This window comes from Hoplias malabaricus, chromosome 15 (genome assembly GCF_029633855.1).
Source record: "Hoplias malabaricus isolate fHopMal1 chromosome 15, fHopMal1.hap1, whole genome shotgun sequence".
Taxonomy (NCBI): domain Eukaryota; kingdom Metazoa; phylum Chordata; class Actinopteri; order Characiformes; family Erythrinidae; genus Hoplias; species Hoplias malabaricus.
In genome coordinates this window covers 22,231,011-22,244,521 of record NC_089814.1, presented here as the reverse complement: position 1 = coordinate 22,244,521, position 13,511 = coordinate 22,231,011, and the positions used below count along the sequence as shown (strand labels likewise).

The 13,511-nt window shown below is 42.0% G+C and overlaps 1 protein-coding gene across 1 annotated transcript in view; it reads right to left on the bottom strand.

The window, feature by feature from the left end:
* dacha (dachshund a) overlaps positions 1–13,511 on the bottom strand; it is a 157,108-nt gene that overhangs the window by 58,068 nt on the left and 85,529 nt on the right. The window contains exon 3 of the mRNA XM_066645434.1: positions 12,311–12,442. Within this exon, the coding sequence (XP_066501531.1) occupies positions 12,311–12,442 (132 nt within the window). The remainder of the gene's footprint in view (positions 1–12,310; positions 12,443–13,511) is intronic.

The window sequence follows — 13,511 nt, the reverse complement described above, 5'->3', positions numbered from 1 at the left end:
ACCCAGTCACTCTCACACACACAGACCTGTAGACAGTTTCACACACTCATCCAGTCACTCCCACACTCACACCTGTAGACCCTTTCACACACTCACCCAGTCACTCTCACACACACCTGTAGACAGTTTCACACAATCATCCAGTCACTCCCACACTCACACCTGTAGACAGTTTCACACAATCATCCAGTCACTCCCACACTCACACCTGTAGACACTTTCACACACTCACCCAGTCACTCTCACACACACACCTGTAGACAATTTCACACACTCAGCCAGTCACTCTCACACTCACACCTGTAGACACTTTCACACACTCACCCAGTCACTCTCACACACACACACACACCTGTAGACAGTTTCACACACTCATCCAGTCACTCCCACACTCACACCTGTAGACACTTTCACACACTCACCCAGTCACTCCCACACACTCACACATACACCTGTAGACACTTTCACACACTCACCCAGTCACTCTCACACACACACACCTGTAGACAGTTTCACACACTCATCCAGTCACTCCCACACTCACACCTGTAGACACTTTCACACACTCACCCAGTCACTCCCACACTCACACCTGTAGACAGTTTCACACACTCATCCAGTCACTCCCACACTCACACCTGTAGACACTTTCACACACTCACCCAGTCACTCTCACACACACACACACATCTGTAGACAGTTTCACACACTCACCCAGTCACTCCCACACACACACACACACCTGTAGACACTTTCACACACTCACCCAGTCACTCTCTCACACACACACCTGTAGACAGTTTCACACACTCATCCAGTCACTCCCACACTCACACCTGTAGACAGTTTCACACACTCACCCAGTCACTCCCACACTCACACCTGTAGACAGTTTCACACACTCATCCAGTCACTCCCACACTCACACCTGTAGACACTTTCACACACTCACCCAGTCACTCTCACACACACACACCTGTAGACAGTTTCACACACTCATCCAGTCACTCCCACACTCACACCTGTAGACAATTTCACACACTCACCCAGTCACTCCCACACACACACACACACCTGTAGACACTTTCACACACTCACCCAGTCACTCTCACACACACACCTGTAGACAGTTTCACACACTCATCCAGTCACTCCCACACTCACACCTGTAGACACTTTCACACACTCACCCAATCACTCTCACACACACACCTGTAGACAGTTTCACACACTCATCCAGTCACTCCCACACTCACACCTGTAGACACTTTCACACACTCACCCAGTCACTCTCACACACACACACCTGTAGACAGTTTCACACAATCATCCAGTCACTCCCACACTCACACCTGTAGACAATTTCACACACTCACCCAGTCACTCCCACACACACACACACACACACACACCTGTAGACACTTTCACACACTCACCCAGTCACTCTCACACACACACACACCTGTAGACAGTTTCACACACTCATCCAGTCACTCCCACACTCACACCTGTAGACAGTTTCACACACTCATCCAGTCACTCCCACACACACACCTGTGGACACTTTCACACACTCACCCAGTCACTCCCACACACACACACACCTGTAGACAGTTTCACACACTCATCCAGTCACTCCCACACTCACACCTGTAGACACTTTCACACACTCACCCAGTCACTCCCACACACACACCTGTAGACACTTTCACACACTCATCCAGTCACTCCCACACTCACACCTGTAGACACTTTCACACACTCACCCAGTCACTCTCACACACACACCTGTAGACAGTTTCACACACTCATCCAGTCACTCCCACACTCACACCTGTAGACACTTTCACACACTCACCCAGTCACTCTCACACACACACCTGTAGACAATTTCACACACTCACCCAGTCACTCCCACACTCACACCTGTAGACACTTTCACACACTCACCAAGTCACTCTCACACACACACCTGTAGACATTTTCACACAATCATCCAGTCACTCCCACACTCACACCTGTAGACACTTTCACACACTCACCCAGTCACTCTCACACACACACCTGTAGACAATTTCACACACTCACCCAGTCACTCCCACACGCACGCACACACACACACACCTGTAGACAATTTCACACACTCATCCAGTCACTCCCACACTCACACCTGTAGACAGTTTCACACACTCATCCAGTCACTCCCACACACTCACACCTGTAGACAGTTTCACACACTCACCCAGTCACTCTCACACACACACCTGTAGACACTTTAACACACTCACCCAGTCACTCACACCTGTGGACAGTTTCACACACTCACCCAGTCACTCCCACACACACACCTGTAGACAGTTTCACACAATCACCAAGTCAGTCCCACACTCACACCTGTAGACAGTTTCACACACTCATCCAGTCACTCACACCTGTAGACACTTTCACACACTAACTCAGTCACTCCCAAATACACACACCTGTAGACACTTTCACACACTCACCCAGTCACTCCCACACTCACACCTGTAGACACTTTCACACACTCACCCAGTCACTCCCACACTCACACCTGAAGACATTTTCACACACTCACCCAGTCACTCCCACACTCACACCTGAAGACATTTTCACACACTCACCCAGTCACTCCCACACTCACACCTGTAGACAGTTTCACACTCCCACATTCACTCCCACACTCACACCTGTAGACAGTTTCACACACTCACTCAGTCACTCCCACACTCACACCTGAAGACATTTTCACACACTCACCCAGTCACTCCCACACTCACACCTGTAGACATTTTCACACTCCCACACTCACACCTGTAGACACTTTCACACACTCACCCAGTCACTCCCACACACACACACCTGTAGACAGTTTCACACGCTCACCCAGTAACTCACAAACTCACACCTGTAGACAGTTTCACACACTCATCCAGTCACTCCCACACTCACACCTGTAGGCACTTTCACACACTCACGTAGTCACTCCCAAATACACACACCTGTAGACACTTTCACACACCGACACCTATAGAGAGTTTCACACACTCACCCAGTCACTCCCACACTCACACCTGTTTACACTTTCACACACTCACCCAGTCACTCCCACACTGACAGCTGTAGACAGTTTCACACATTCACAGTCAGTCACACCTGTAGACAATATCACACACTCACCCAGTCACTCCCACCTGTAGACAGTTTCACACACTCATCCAGTCATTCCCACACTCACACCTGTAGACAGTTTCACACACTCATCCAGTCACTCCCACACCCACACCTGTAGACACCTTCACACACTGACACCTGTAGACAGTTTCACACACTCACCCAGTCACTCCCACACTCACCCCTGTAGACAGTTTCACACACTCACCCAGTTACTCCCAAACTCACACATGTAGACAGTTTCACACACTCATCCAGTCACTCCCACACTCAGACCTGTAGACAACTTCACACACTCACCCAGTCACTTCCACACACACACACCTGTAGACAGTTTCACACACTCACCCAGTCACTCCCACACTCAGACCTGTAGACAGTTTCACACACTCATCCATTCTCTCCCACACACACACACACACACCTGTAAACACTTTCACATTCTGACCCAGTCACTCCCACACTCACACCTGTAGACAGTTTCACACACTCATCCAGTCACTCTCACACACCCACACCTGTAGACACTTTCACACACTGACACCTGTAGGCAGTGTGAGCTTTGTACCAAGCCCAGGTTCAGCCTAAACATTTAGGCTGTGCAGACACAAACTTGTGTGCAGTGTTTGATAAACGATACAATGAAACAGAGCCTTTTAATTTTTGATATGGTCCATACACACACACACACACACACACACACAAACAAATGGAGTTAGAGTCCATTTATAGATGTTCAAAGTATTAAATGTGTCTCTGGTTACAGTGACATTTTGTGATGTGATGGAGACCTCATGTAGACAGTCATGCAGACAGACAGTAGAAATAAATAAACAAATTAATACTATAGATCCATATGTATATGAGAGGTTTGAAAAATTGATAGGAGGTAAGCCAAGAAATCTGGAAAAAAGTGAGGAGAGGAAGAGAGAGAGAGAGAAGGAGAGAAAGAAAGAGAGAGAGAGAGAGAGAGAGAGAGAGAGAGAGAGAGAGAGAAGAGAGAGATGAAATGTTTGATGATGAAACAAGTGCCATGGTGGCTGCAGTAGGATGGCCCAATCAGATTAAACAAGAATGACACTTGCACTCTGAGCGAAGCACTTGAAAGAAAAGAGTGAAGGAGAAATCAAAGGAGAGGTGAGAGACAGGCAGAGAAAAAAGGAACAAAAGTGCTGACCACTTTGCTAGTTAGGGATTTGCAATGGGCATGTTCACTGAAGTACTCCACACTACACACACACACACACACACACAAACGTTCCCTATGCTCTGTCTCCCCCTCTCATACTCTCTTTCTTCATCGTCCCTCTCTCTGTCTCCCTCACTCTCTCCTCACACACACACACTTCTCTTACACTCTCTCTTACCTACTCTCACAACCTCTTCCCATCACTATCCTGTCACCTCTCTCTCTCTCTCTCTCTCTCTCTCTCTCTCTCTCTCTCTCCACCCACACCTGGTTTTTGCTAACTCGGCAAATCACGTGGCTGACAGTTCTAGAGCCTGTTTAAATAATGCATGGCATTTCTCTTTTAACTTGTCAGTTGCTCTGGCGAAAAATATATCAGTTCTTCTCTGATGTCATTTGTGATGGTGATTCTGCCTGACAGTTCTCCATTAGACCAATGAGTCCTCTTTTTTTTTTTTTTTTTTTTAATGCTTGGCTATTCTTTCTTCAACAAGAAACACATGTTCTTTCTTCTCCATTTCCCCCCCTTTCTTTCTCTATCTCTCTCTCTCTCTCCCTCTTTCCTGTTTTTTCTTGTTAACAGGGTTTTTCGAGGATGTATTTATATTTAAAGACACCATTTCTTGGGAGCCCCCCCACTGGTCCTTCAGCCGCCAGATTGACCCCGCTAGTGTAAACATTGCTCTCTCTCTCTCTACCTCTCTCTCTCTCTCTCCAGCTTGTCAGTGCACCAGTGCAGCCGCTGTGCAACTTCTGCTGCACTATGTGCAACTTGACTAAATTACAAAGAAAAAGCTGGGAAAGGCTGACTTACTCAGTGCCAAATCAGTAGCTTGATTGGTCAGTGAGTGAAGGGGAGGCATCAAACTAAAAGAATGAGAAGAGAGAAGAGAGAAAGAAAAAGGTAATCATGTCCCTGTGGTCCCTCTCCAAAAAAAAAAAAACCCTCACCAGCATGCAAGCATTTTCTGCTTTTTGTTGTGTCGCGTGTGTTCTCTCAGTGAAGGGTGAGGGTCATCATTTGAGGGAGAGGGAGCACAAGCGAGAGAGATTGAAATCGAGCCTATCTTCTCTCACTGCCTGCTGCAGATATCTCTGGCTTTTTGTGGTGCAATCCACATGGAGTGGCAGTGTGTGTGTGTGTTGGGGGAACATAGATTAGCCAGATCCCTTTGATGTTCTCCTCAGAAAAAACAGCAAAAGAAAAAAAAACAGCTTGCCACCGAGAGAAAGCGCAAGGGGAGGGAACCAAAAACACGGCTTGAAGGAACGTTAAGGGGGATGAAAAAAGGGAAGAAGTATGAAAGAGTGTGTAGAAAAAACAGAGACATCAGGGCTCTGCAGCTGTCGTTGGGGTGGGGGGGGGCACTGCATTGGCAAACGGAGAGAGACAGGGAGAGAGAGAGAGAGAGAGAGAGAGAGGGAGAGAGAGAGAGAGAGAGAGAGAGAGAGAGAGAGAGAGAGACACGCTGGGGTTAAAGTTGGCTGCTGAGCTTTAGAGACTGTTTGTTTAACTTGAGAGCCGCAAGGACGCTAGATCAGATTCCAACCAGTTCTCCTTCCATAACACACACACACACACACACACACATTCAAAGTCCACTTCTTGACCCCTGAACAAAGTGAACTAACCACTGGCTAAAGACGTGAGAAGTTGATTTGCCTTTCAAGGGTCCACAGGGATGCTGCTCAGTAGAGGTTCTGGCAACAAACTTAAAATCTACAGAGGTCCATGATTATACAGGACACTTGTGCACTGTCTGTATACAAAGTACGGATACTTAGTGAATGATTTTAGATGCAAATAAAAATAAAAAACACTTACTGTCCATTTTATCAGCTCCACTCACCAAACAGGTGCACTCTGTAGTTCTACAATTACTGACAGTCCACCTGTTTCTCTGCACACATTCTAATCCCCCCACAGAGCAGCTATGATTTGGGTGGTGGATCATTGTCCACTCACTGTCCACTTGGTTACACACATACCTCGTTGGTCTACCTTGTAGATGTAAAGTCAGAGACAGCTCATCTGTGGCCGCACAGTTTGTGTTGGTCGTCCTCTAGTCCTTCGTCGGTGGACAAAGGACACCACACACAGGGTGCTGTTGGCTGGATGTTTTTGGTTGGTAGACTAGTCTCAGTCCAGCAGGGATTCTGAGGCATTTAAAAACTTGAGCCCTGCTCAACACACACTAATACATCACCACCACATCAGTGTCACTGCAGCACTGAGAATGACTCACTAATCAGATCACACCTGCTCAGCAGTGGTCCTGTGGGGGTGGGTCCTGAACCTTAGTTAGTTTGTGTATTTTGGTGTTCAAAATGGATACACATTCAAAAATTCATAAAAAGAAAACAGTGATAAAGATAACAAATATTAAATTAATTAAAAATAAAATCATATACTGACTTTAAAGGTGCAGGCTTAAAAATATTTTTATTGTTTGTAAACTTTTTTTCTTAGCTACTTAACAGTACTTTAACTTCTGATTTTAGATAATGCAAAAAATAAATTATAGAAAATCATCAATTCACACAAAAAAAAACCCCATAATAACCATTCCTCAGTTTTAAGTGCTTACCATCTTATTTTTAAAAATTTTTAAACTTGCAAAGTTAGTTACACTTTCTAAATTCCTTATCACAACTATTCCTCAAAATAACCCCCTTGATTGATATTTCTATTTTTTAATATTTGTATTTGCTTTTCTTTTTTTAAACAAAGCTGTTCCCATAAATTCATATTTGCTCTTTTTAATTGTAAATAACGAAACACAGCTGGGAAGTAAATTGTATTGTGTTTTGTAAGTTATTTGGGCGGTATTAAATTTAATTCAATCACTGAATTTTAAAGTATTTAAATGAATAAATAGTTTATTGGTTTGTTCTTAATAATCAGTTGATTTACAATTCTTATAGTTTTCTGTTGGTATAGTGTTAGTTTTATAAGTTTCTCCATACCTCGCACAATACGTAATGTGTGGGACTATGAAAGAACAGTACAGTATATAAACAATACAGATTTCTGACTGCGTTGTACTTCAATTCAGTGAAAATTTGTTAATATCATTCCATTTTTTTAAAACTTCCAATTCCTTTCCACTGAATTCAGAAGCTGTTGCAAACTTTTCCCAGAGCACAATTTGTGTCATCAGCAAATAAAACAATTTTTGTAACAAATTAGAAAATTTACATTTATCATTTATAAACAACAGAAACTATGTAGGTCCTATGACTGAACATTATGGGACCCCACTAAAGACCATTGAAGAGTACAGTGAAATTGCGGATAAGAAAGTATGCAGAGAAACAGGGGGACTACAGTCTGTAGACCTACAAAATGCTCCTGGTCAGTTGAGCTGATAAAATGAATGTATGTAGATACAATAAATGTAGATACAGTGTGGGTGTTCCTAACCTGACGATCTTTGAGTTTTAATGCTTTCTTAAGTGCTAAGAACAGTTCAGGGCTGATAATCATATCTGACAATACACAACTGTGGCAACTACCAAATATAATGCGTCGTTTAAAGCCACAGATTTTTGGCTTCTAAAATATTGATGTTGATGTGAAAACTGTCCAGCACCGGGAGAAAGCTAACACACTCATGGTGAAATTACATGTACTCCCATTGTCACCCAAGCAACATATAGAAAGCAGTAAAGCCCTAGATAATGACTAAATACATTTCTATCAATCAGGTAAGAGCTTTCAGAACTTAGAAATCACAACTTTCAGCATAAAGGCAAGTCATTACGTGATCGTGGCTGAAGCACCCATTTGTGTTTCAATCAATAAATGTATGAGTTTGTCTGTGATGGAAAAGAGTACAGATTTGCTATGGTGGCCCTTTGCCACACGCACACAGACACAGACACAAGCACACTCAGGTAACACATCACCTCACACTCCCATGCTTACTGTGTTTCACTCGACAACATTGCCAGACGCACACGACGCTGACATCCGCAAACAAGGATGAAATTTGACCCGAGCCTCAATCTCAGTTTCCACTGACATAGCCCCTGCAACCTCCTTCTGCATCCATCTAAGTATTCTCTCTTCGTCTTCCTGTCTCCCTATCGAGGTCTGAAGGAATACACTGCCAGATCATGAAGCAAACATCAGCAACCATGGCAGGGATAAGGATTTAAAAAAAAGGAATTTAGCAAAAAAAAAAACAACTGTATTTTCATATGAAATTTGACATATACTGGTGGTACATAAAGCATCTTCAGGTGGTATTCCAGATAACATCTGAAAATGTTCTACAGTCACTGAACAAATAAGAACTATTTGACTAACAATCTAATTTTCATTTCAATTTTGTTTCATCAAAATTATTCTGTATTCAAAATTTTAACAAAACACCCAATGGGCAAATATCAACTTAAAGATCTAATGCAGTGCACATCCACAATAAAGAATACTGCCACCCCAGTTTCCAAATCTCAAGAAACATCTTGCCATGCTAGCTTGTGGTTTAAAAAAGCAGGTAAGCTACACAAAGCTGGTTAAGGACTTTGTTTACCACTTTCCAAATAGATGACCAAGGTCAAGTACTGTAAAGAATGGATGCTGAGCCAGATCAGTTTTTAAAGCTCACTGATCTAGTCCCTTCCACTGCAAGGCTAGGCTTATGACTGTATATAAATGCCTATAGTGTACATGCTGTGTGTGTGTGTGTTTCTATGATATGATTTTTAGGTGGTATTTGGAGGTTTTGTTTTAATAATAAGCGCTACTCAGACAAAAAAAATTAAGAACACTTGCTATATATGATTTGAATGATACTGGTGTGTGCTTATTAAGTGATTTAGACATTTTGGTCTCTTTTCAAGACTAAATATAGGATTTTTAATGAAGTCAGCATCTCTCCACCCACCATCTCTCTCTCTCTCTCTCTCTCTCTCTCTCTCTCTCTCTCTCTCTCTTTCAGTAGAAGCAAGATGCTTAACTACATGACAGACATCTTCTTTTCATTTCCCTAGTATTTGTCTTATCCATCCCTCGCTTTGCAGTTTCTTTACCTTCTATTTTTTTCTGTTTACCTTCTATTTCTTTTCTTTTTATCTTGCTTATTTATGCCAGATTCCACAATGACCACAATATGTTTTAAGCACATGGAAAACCAACGGAAAAGACACTATGAAAGTCATGAAGATTAAAACAATTACCAAGGCTAGTGATGGTTGCAGTAACTTTGAACATTTCTGAGGCATCACAGCTATGATATTCTTACCCTATTAAGGGTGTGCAGGTTATTTAAATAAATGTGCTTATTCAATTAGGACAACAACAACAAATTGAAATAATGACTACCATTCACATTTCATTGAATTCGGAGCGATTAGTTTGCATAATGTGTTTTCGACTTCCCTACTGCTCACCCTCAGACAGTAAGAAATCAGTCTTTGATTTATTAATGCACTTTCTAGACACGAAATATATATTTAATAATTTAGCTACTTCTAAAGTGTACAATAATTTATTTTGTCCAAGAAAAGCCTGTTGGAAAGCAAGTGGTCCATAGTTTGTTATTGTTCTGTTAAGTTCATTTTTTTATTGCTGTAGTTTTTTTTAAAGTACTCATTTAGTTGGCCAAGTAATGGCAGTAAAGGGATTCATTAAATGACTACTATGTAAAAGACCCAAATTCTTAATTCTTACAACTATTTTCCTATCTTCTAAAGCTCACCTGTTTTAGTACTTGGAGGACTTTTAACATTTTTTTGGTTGGTTAATGGTTTTTTTCTACCAACCGTCATGGCTAAAGCAGTCTCTTGTATTTATGTGTTCCTCTGCATATTCAGACTCACGTACTCTGTGTGTGCAAGTGTTAATGCAAGCATTCATATGTGAGATAGACGAGAGACACTGAGAGAGAGAGAGAGAGAGAGAGAGAGAGAGAGAGAGAGAGGGAGAGAAAGAGAGAGAGAGAGGGAGAAAGAGAGAGAGAGAGAGAGAGAGAGAGAGAGAGAGAGAGAGAGAGAGAGAGAGAGAGACACTGAGAGAGAGAGAGACACACAGAGAGAGAAAGACAGCACTATTGCTTTTGGCAATAAGAATGGATGGCATTTGTGTCTGCGCTCGCTGTTGTTCGCTGTGATAAAGTATGACATTTGTGAGTGCATGTGTGTGTGCCGTTGGTAACATCACAATCTAAATGCGCAGTCAGGTGGTGAACATTAAGGACGTCATTAGCCCCAATAAAGCACGGCTACAGCAGGAAGAGAGGCGTAGGCAAGAACCCATTACCTCAGGTCATATGTGTGTCTGTGTGTGTGTGTGTGTTAGATATGTGTGCACATGCAACATAACCAACCCTGCTTCACTCTTAACCTTTACTGCGCTTCTACACATCAGAGATCTGTTCATTCCAATTTGACTCTTTGACTCTTAATGTCACTGATACGTTATGATTGACTGGTAAAAAGAAAAAAAGAACCTCATTAAATGGATTGTGACGTATTACTACAGTTCTGACTCTGTAGATGATTCTGATTCACTTGGGCTGATTTATGTGACCATGTAGACGTAAATCATCCGAAAAATTAAACTTAATTATAGCAATTCAGGAAATGATTCATAATATAATGATACACCAAATTACACCACAGTTTAATTAGAATAATTTGGCATAATTTAGAATTACTTATACAATACACTGAATCTGACAGAAGAGTTATTTAGAGTTTTAATAACATATCGTCACCATCCAGAGAAAAACATGTAACTCCATTTTTGTCGATTCTTAGTTTACTACATCATTAGAACACAGCAGCTGTTCTTCACTTTGTGTGAAATTCCCATGATGAATGGACCACTACAAATGCTCAAAAATTACGTGGAATAAAATCTTTTTACATTGACTTCCATTGAAATGTATTTTTTTTTTCATTTTTCTTGTAAAGTAGTATAAATAAATATCACGATTAATTGTACATATTGCCACGATTGCAATTAATGAATGATTCTTTTCTTTGTATTTTTGATCCTCATAGTTCAGTGACAAGGCTTGTATTGTAAATATACTGCGGTATTAAAGCTGGGATATTTTTTCTAATGTTGCTGGGAGCTAGTTCCTCTCTTGTTTTCTGAGCACTGTTTATATTTGGTGTGTGATTGTGCTTTGGTTGATGAAACTGTTTTATCTCAGCACATCCACAGACACTGTGATTTTCTTTGTTACGAGCTGCTCGAGTCGCTTGGTCGGACTCTGCGTTTAGGTTGATTCCATGTGGCAGATAGGGGCAGAATCATGTGACTACAGCTTGGTAGATGAACACACAGTGGGGACATAACAGAATAAAAATAATCGATATAATGGATATAGACAAGATTTTGTTGATTAGTTCACAGTTCTTAATGACGATTTCAATTCATTTTCGATTAATTGCCTGTCCTACTATAAAGTTAGCATATAGGAGATAGATGTTTCTTCTCTGGAGAGTGACTATATTCACCAAAAAAAAATAAAAACTAATTATCATTATTGTTGTTGTTCTCTTAATGTTGTACTGCCACTTTCAAACAGATTCATCATGATGCACACACCTTACGGTGTAGGGTTGGGTTTCTATAATGGAAAGGAAAGGTTTGAATGTGATTTTAGTGTTTGTTATGAGTTAGATCCTGGCCTGGCCTTAATAGAAAAAGGGGCAGTGAAGGAACAGAGCTGTCTGCCTCCCTCAGTCCATGGCTGAAATGCCCTTGAACAAGGCACCTAACCCCCCAAATGTTCCCTGGGGCCGGAGATAGCTGCATGTGTGCACTGTATTTTGCCTAGTACACTAGTGTGCGTGTGTGTGTGTGTGTGTGTGTGTGTGTGTGTGTGTGTGTTTAAATTCGGAAGACATTTCTTGCACATTGTACAATGATTAACACCTGCACATACGCATTTACATTTAATTTACTCTAACCTGCGTTGGAGTTCAGCTCTTCATTCTCAGACTCAGTGCCATTCTGGCTGCCTGCTCCGTGTATGTTGTTCATGGCTATCAGCTTCATCTTCTGTAGCTTCATTGCCTCTGCCATGGCTGCTGCTGTTAGACCTGCAAAACACCCAACACGTAAATATGCTGGATGCACACACACAGACACACACACACACTACAGTGCTAAATTTCTTTCTCTGTGCATTTTATCTGCATATTAATGATTTTTAATGTAATAAAATGACTACTTTGTGACTGTCTTATGCAGAAAAACATAACTGTTTAATACAGCCTCTGTTTGTAGAATTAGTTACATTTATGGTGTTCACAATTTAGCCTTCAGTATTTTCCCTGAATGTTATTATTTTGAAGTGCTGAGAATAGGAGAGTTTTCTGGAGAAGTGGAGGCTGACCCTGACTGCGTATCAGCAAACCCCATCTCTCCAGGGGAAGATGGGGGACACACGGCTCCCTCTGGCTACCCAAGTCGGTGGACTCCTGCCTGTGTGTGACTATCCCAGGAGGCCCTTCCTCACTCTCACACACACTTTCTGAGCCCTACCTTCAGATCATCAAGGGCTCCACAGCCCCGGAAGCCATCATCACTCAGCCCAATTAGGCCCCTAATTAATTCAATTAAACAACGGAGGGGCCGCATTAAGTAATTCATTAAGTGACGACGCAAAGCCGTTTTTGTGCTCACCGCGCTCAAAACTTCTTTACAAAACCCATTCTGGCAAAACGAAAAGGAAAAAAAAAAAGTGAAAGCTTGTGTCCTTCATCTTTCTTTTTCCCCAGGTTCAGAATATGGATGTCACCTTGATCTAATTCATTAGCGATATGGCCTCCGGATTACATGACACAGTACAGAATAAAAAAAAAGAAAATCAGCTCTTTTGCCATGGTTTGCATGGTTGGTGAAGCAGCCAGGATAATTCTGCTCTTTTGTTCTTCTAAAGCTACAAAGAAAGCAGAACACATCTGTCAAACATAAGGCAAATATATGCAGTGTTCAATACAGTGTGCATAGCAAGTTTAAAAATGTTTTTCTGCAGCACAGCATCATCTTTTAAAGCAACATTAAGTAGCATTTTTACCTTAATATTATATCTTCAAAACCATAGTGATGCTCCACTGACTTGTAACAGGGAGAATAGACCATCTGTTTTTTTTTCTAACCCAAGCT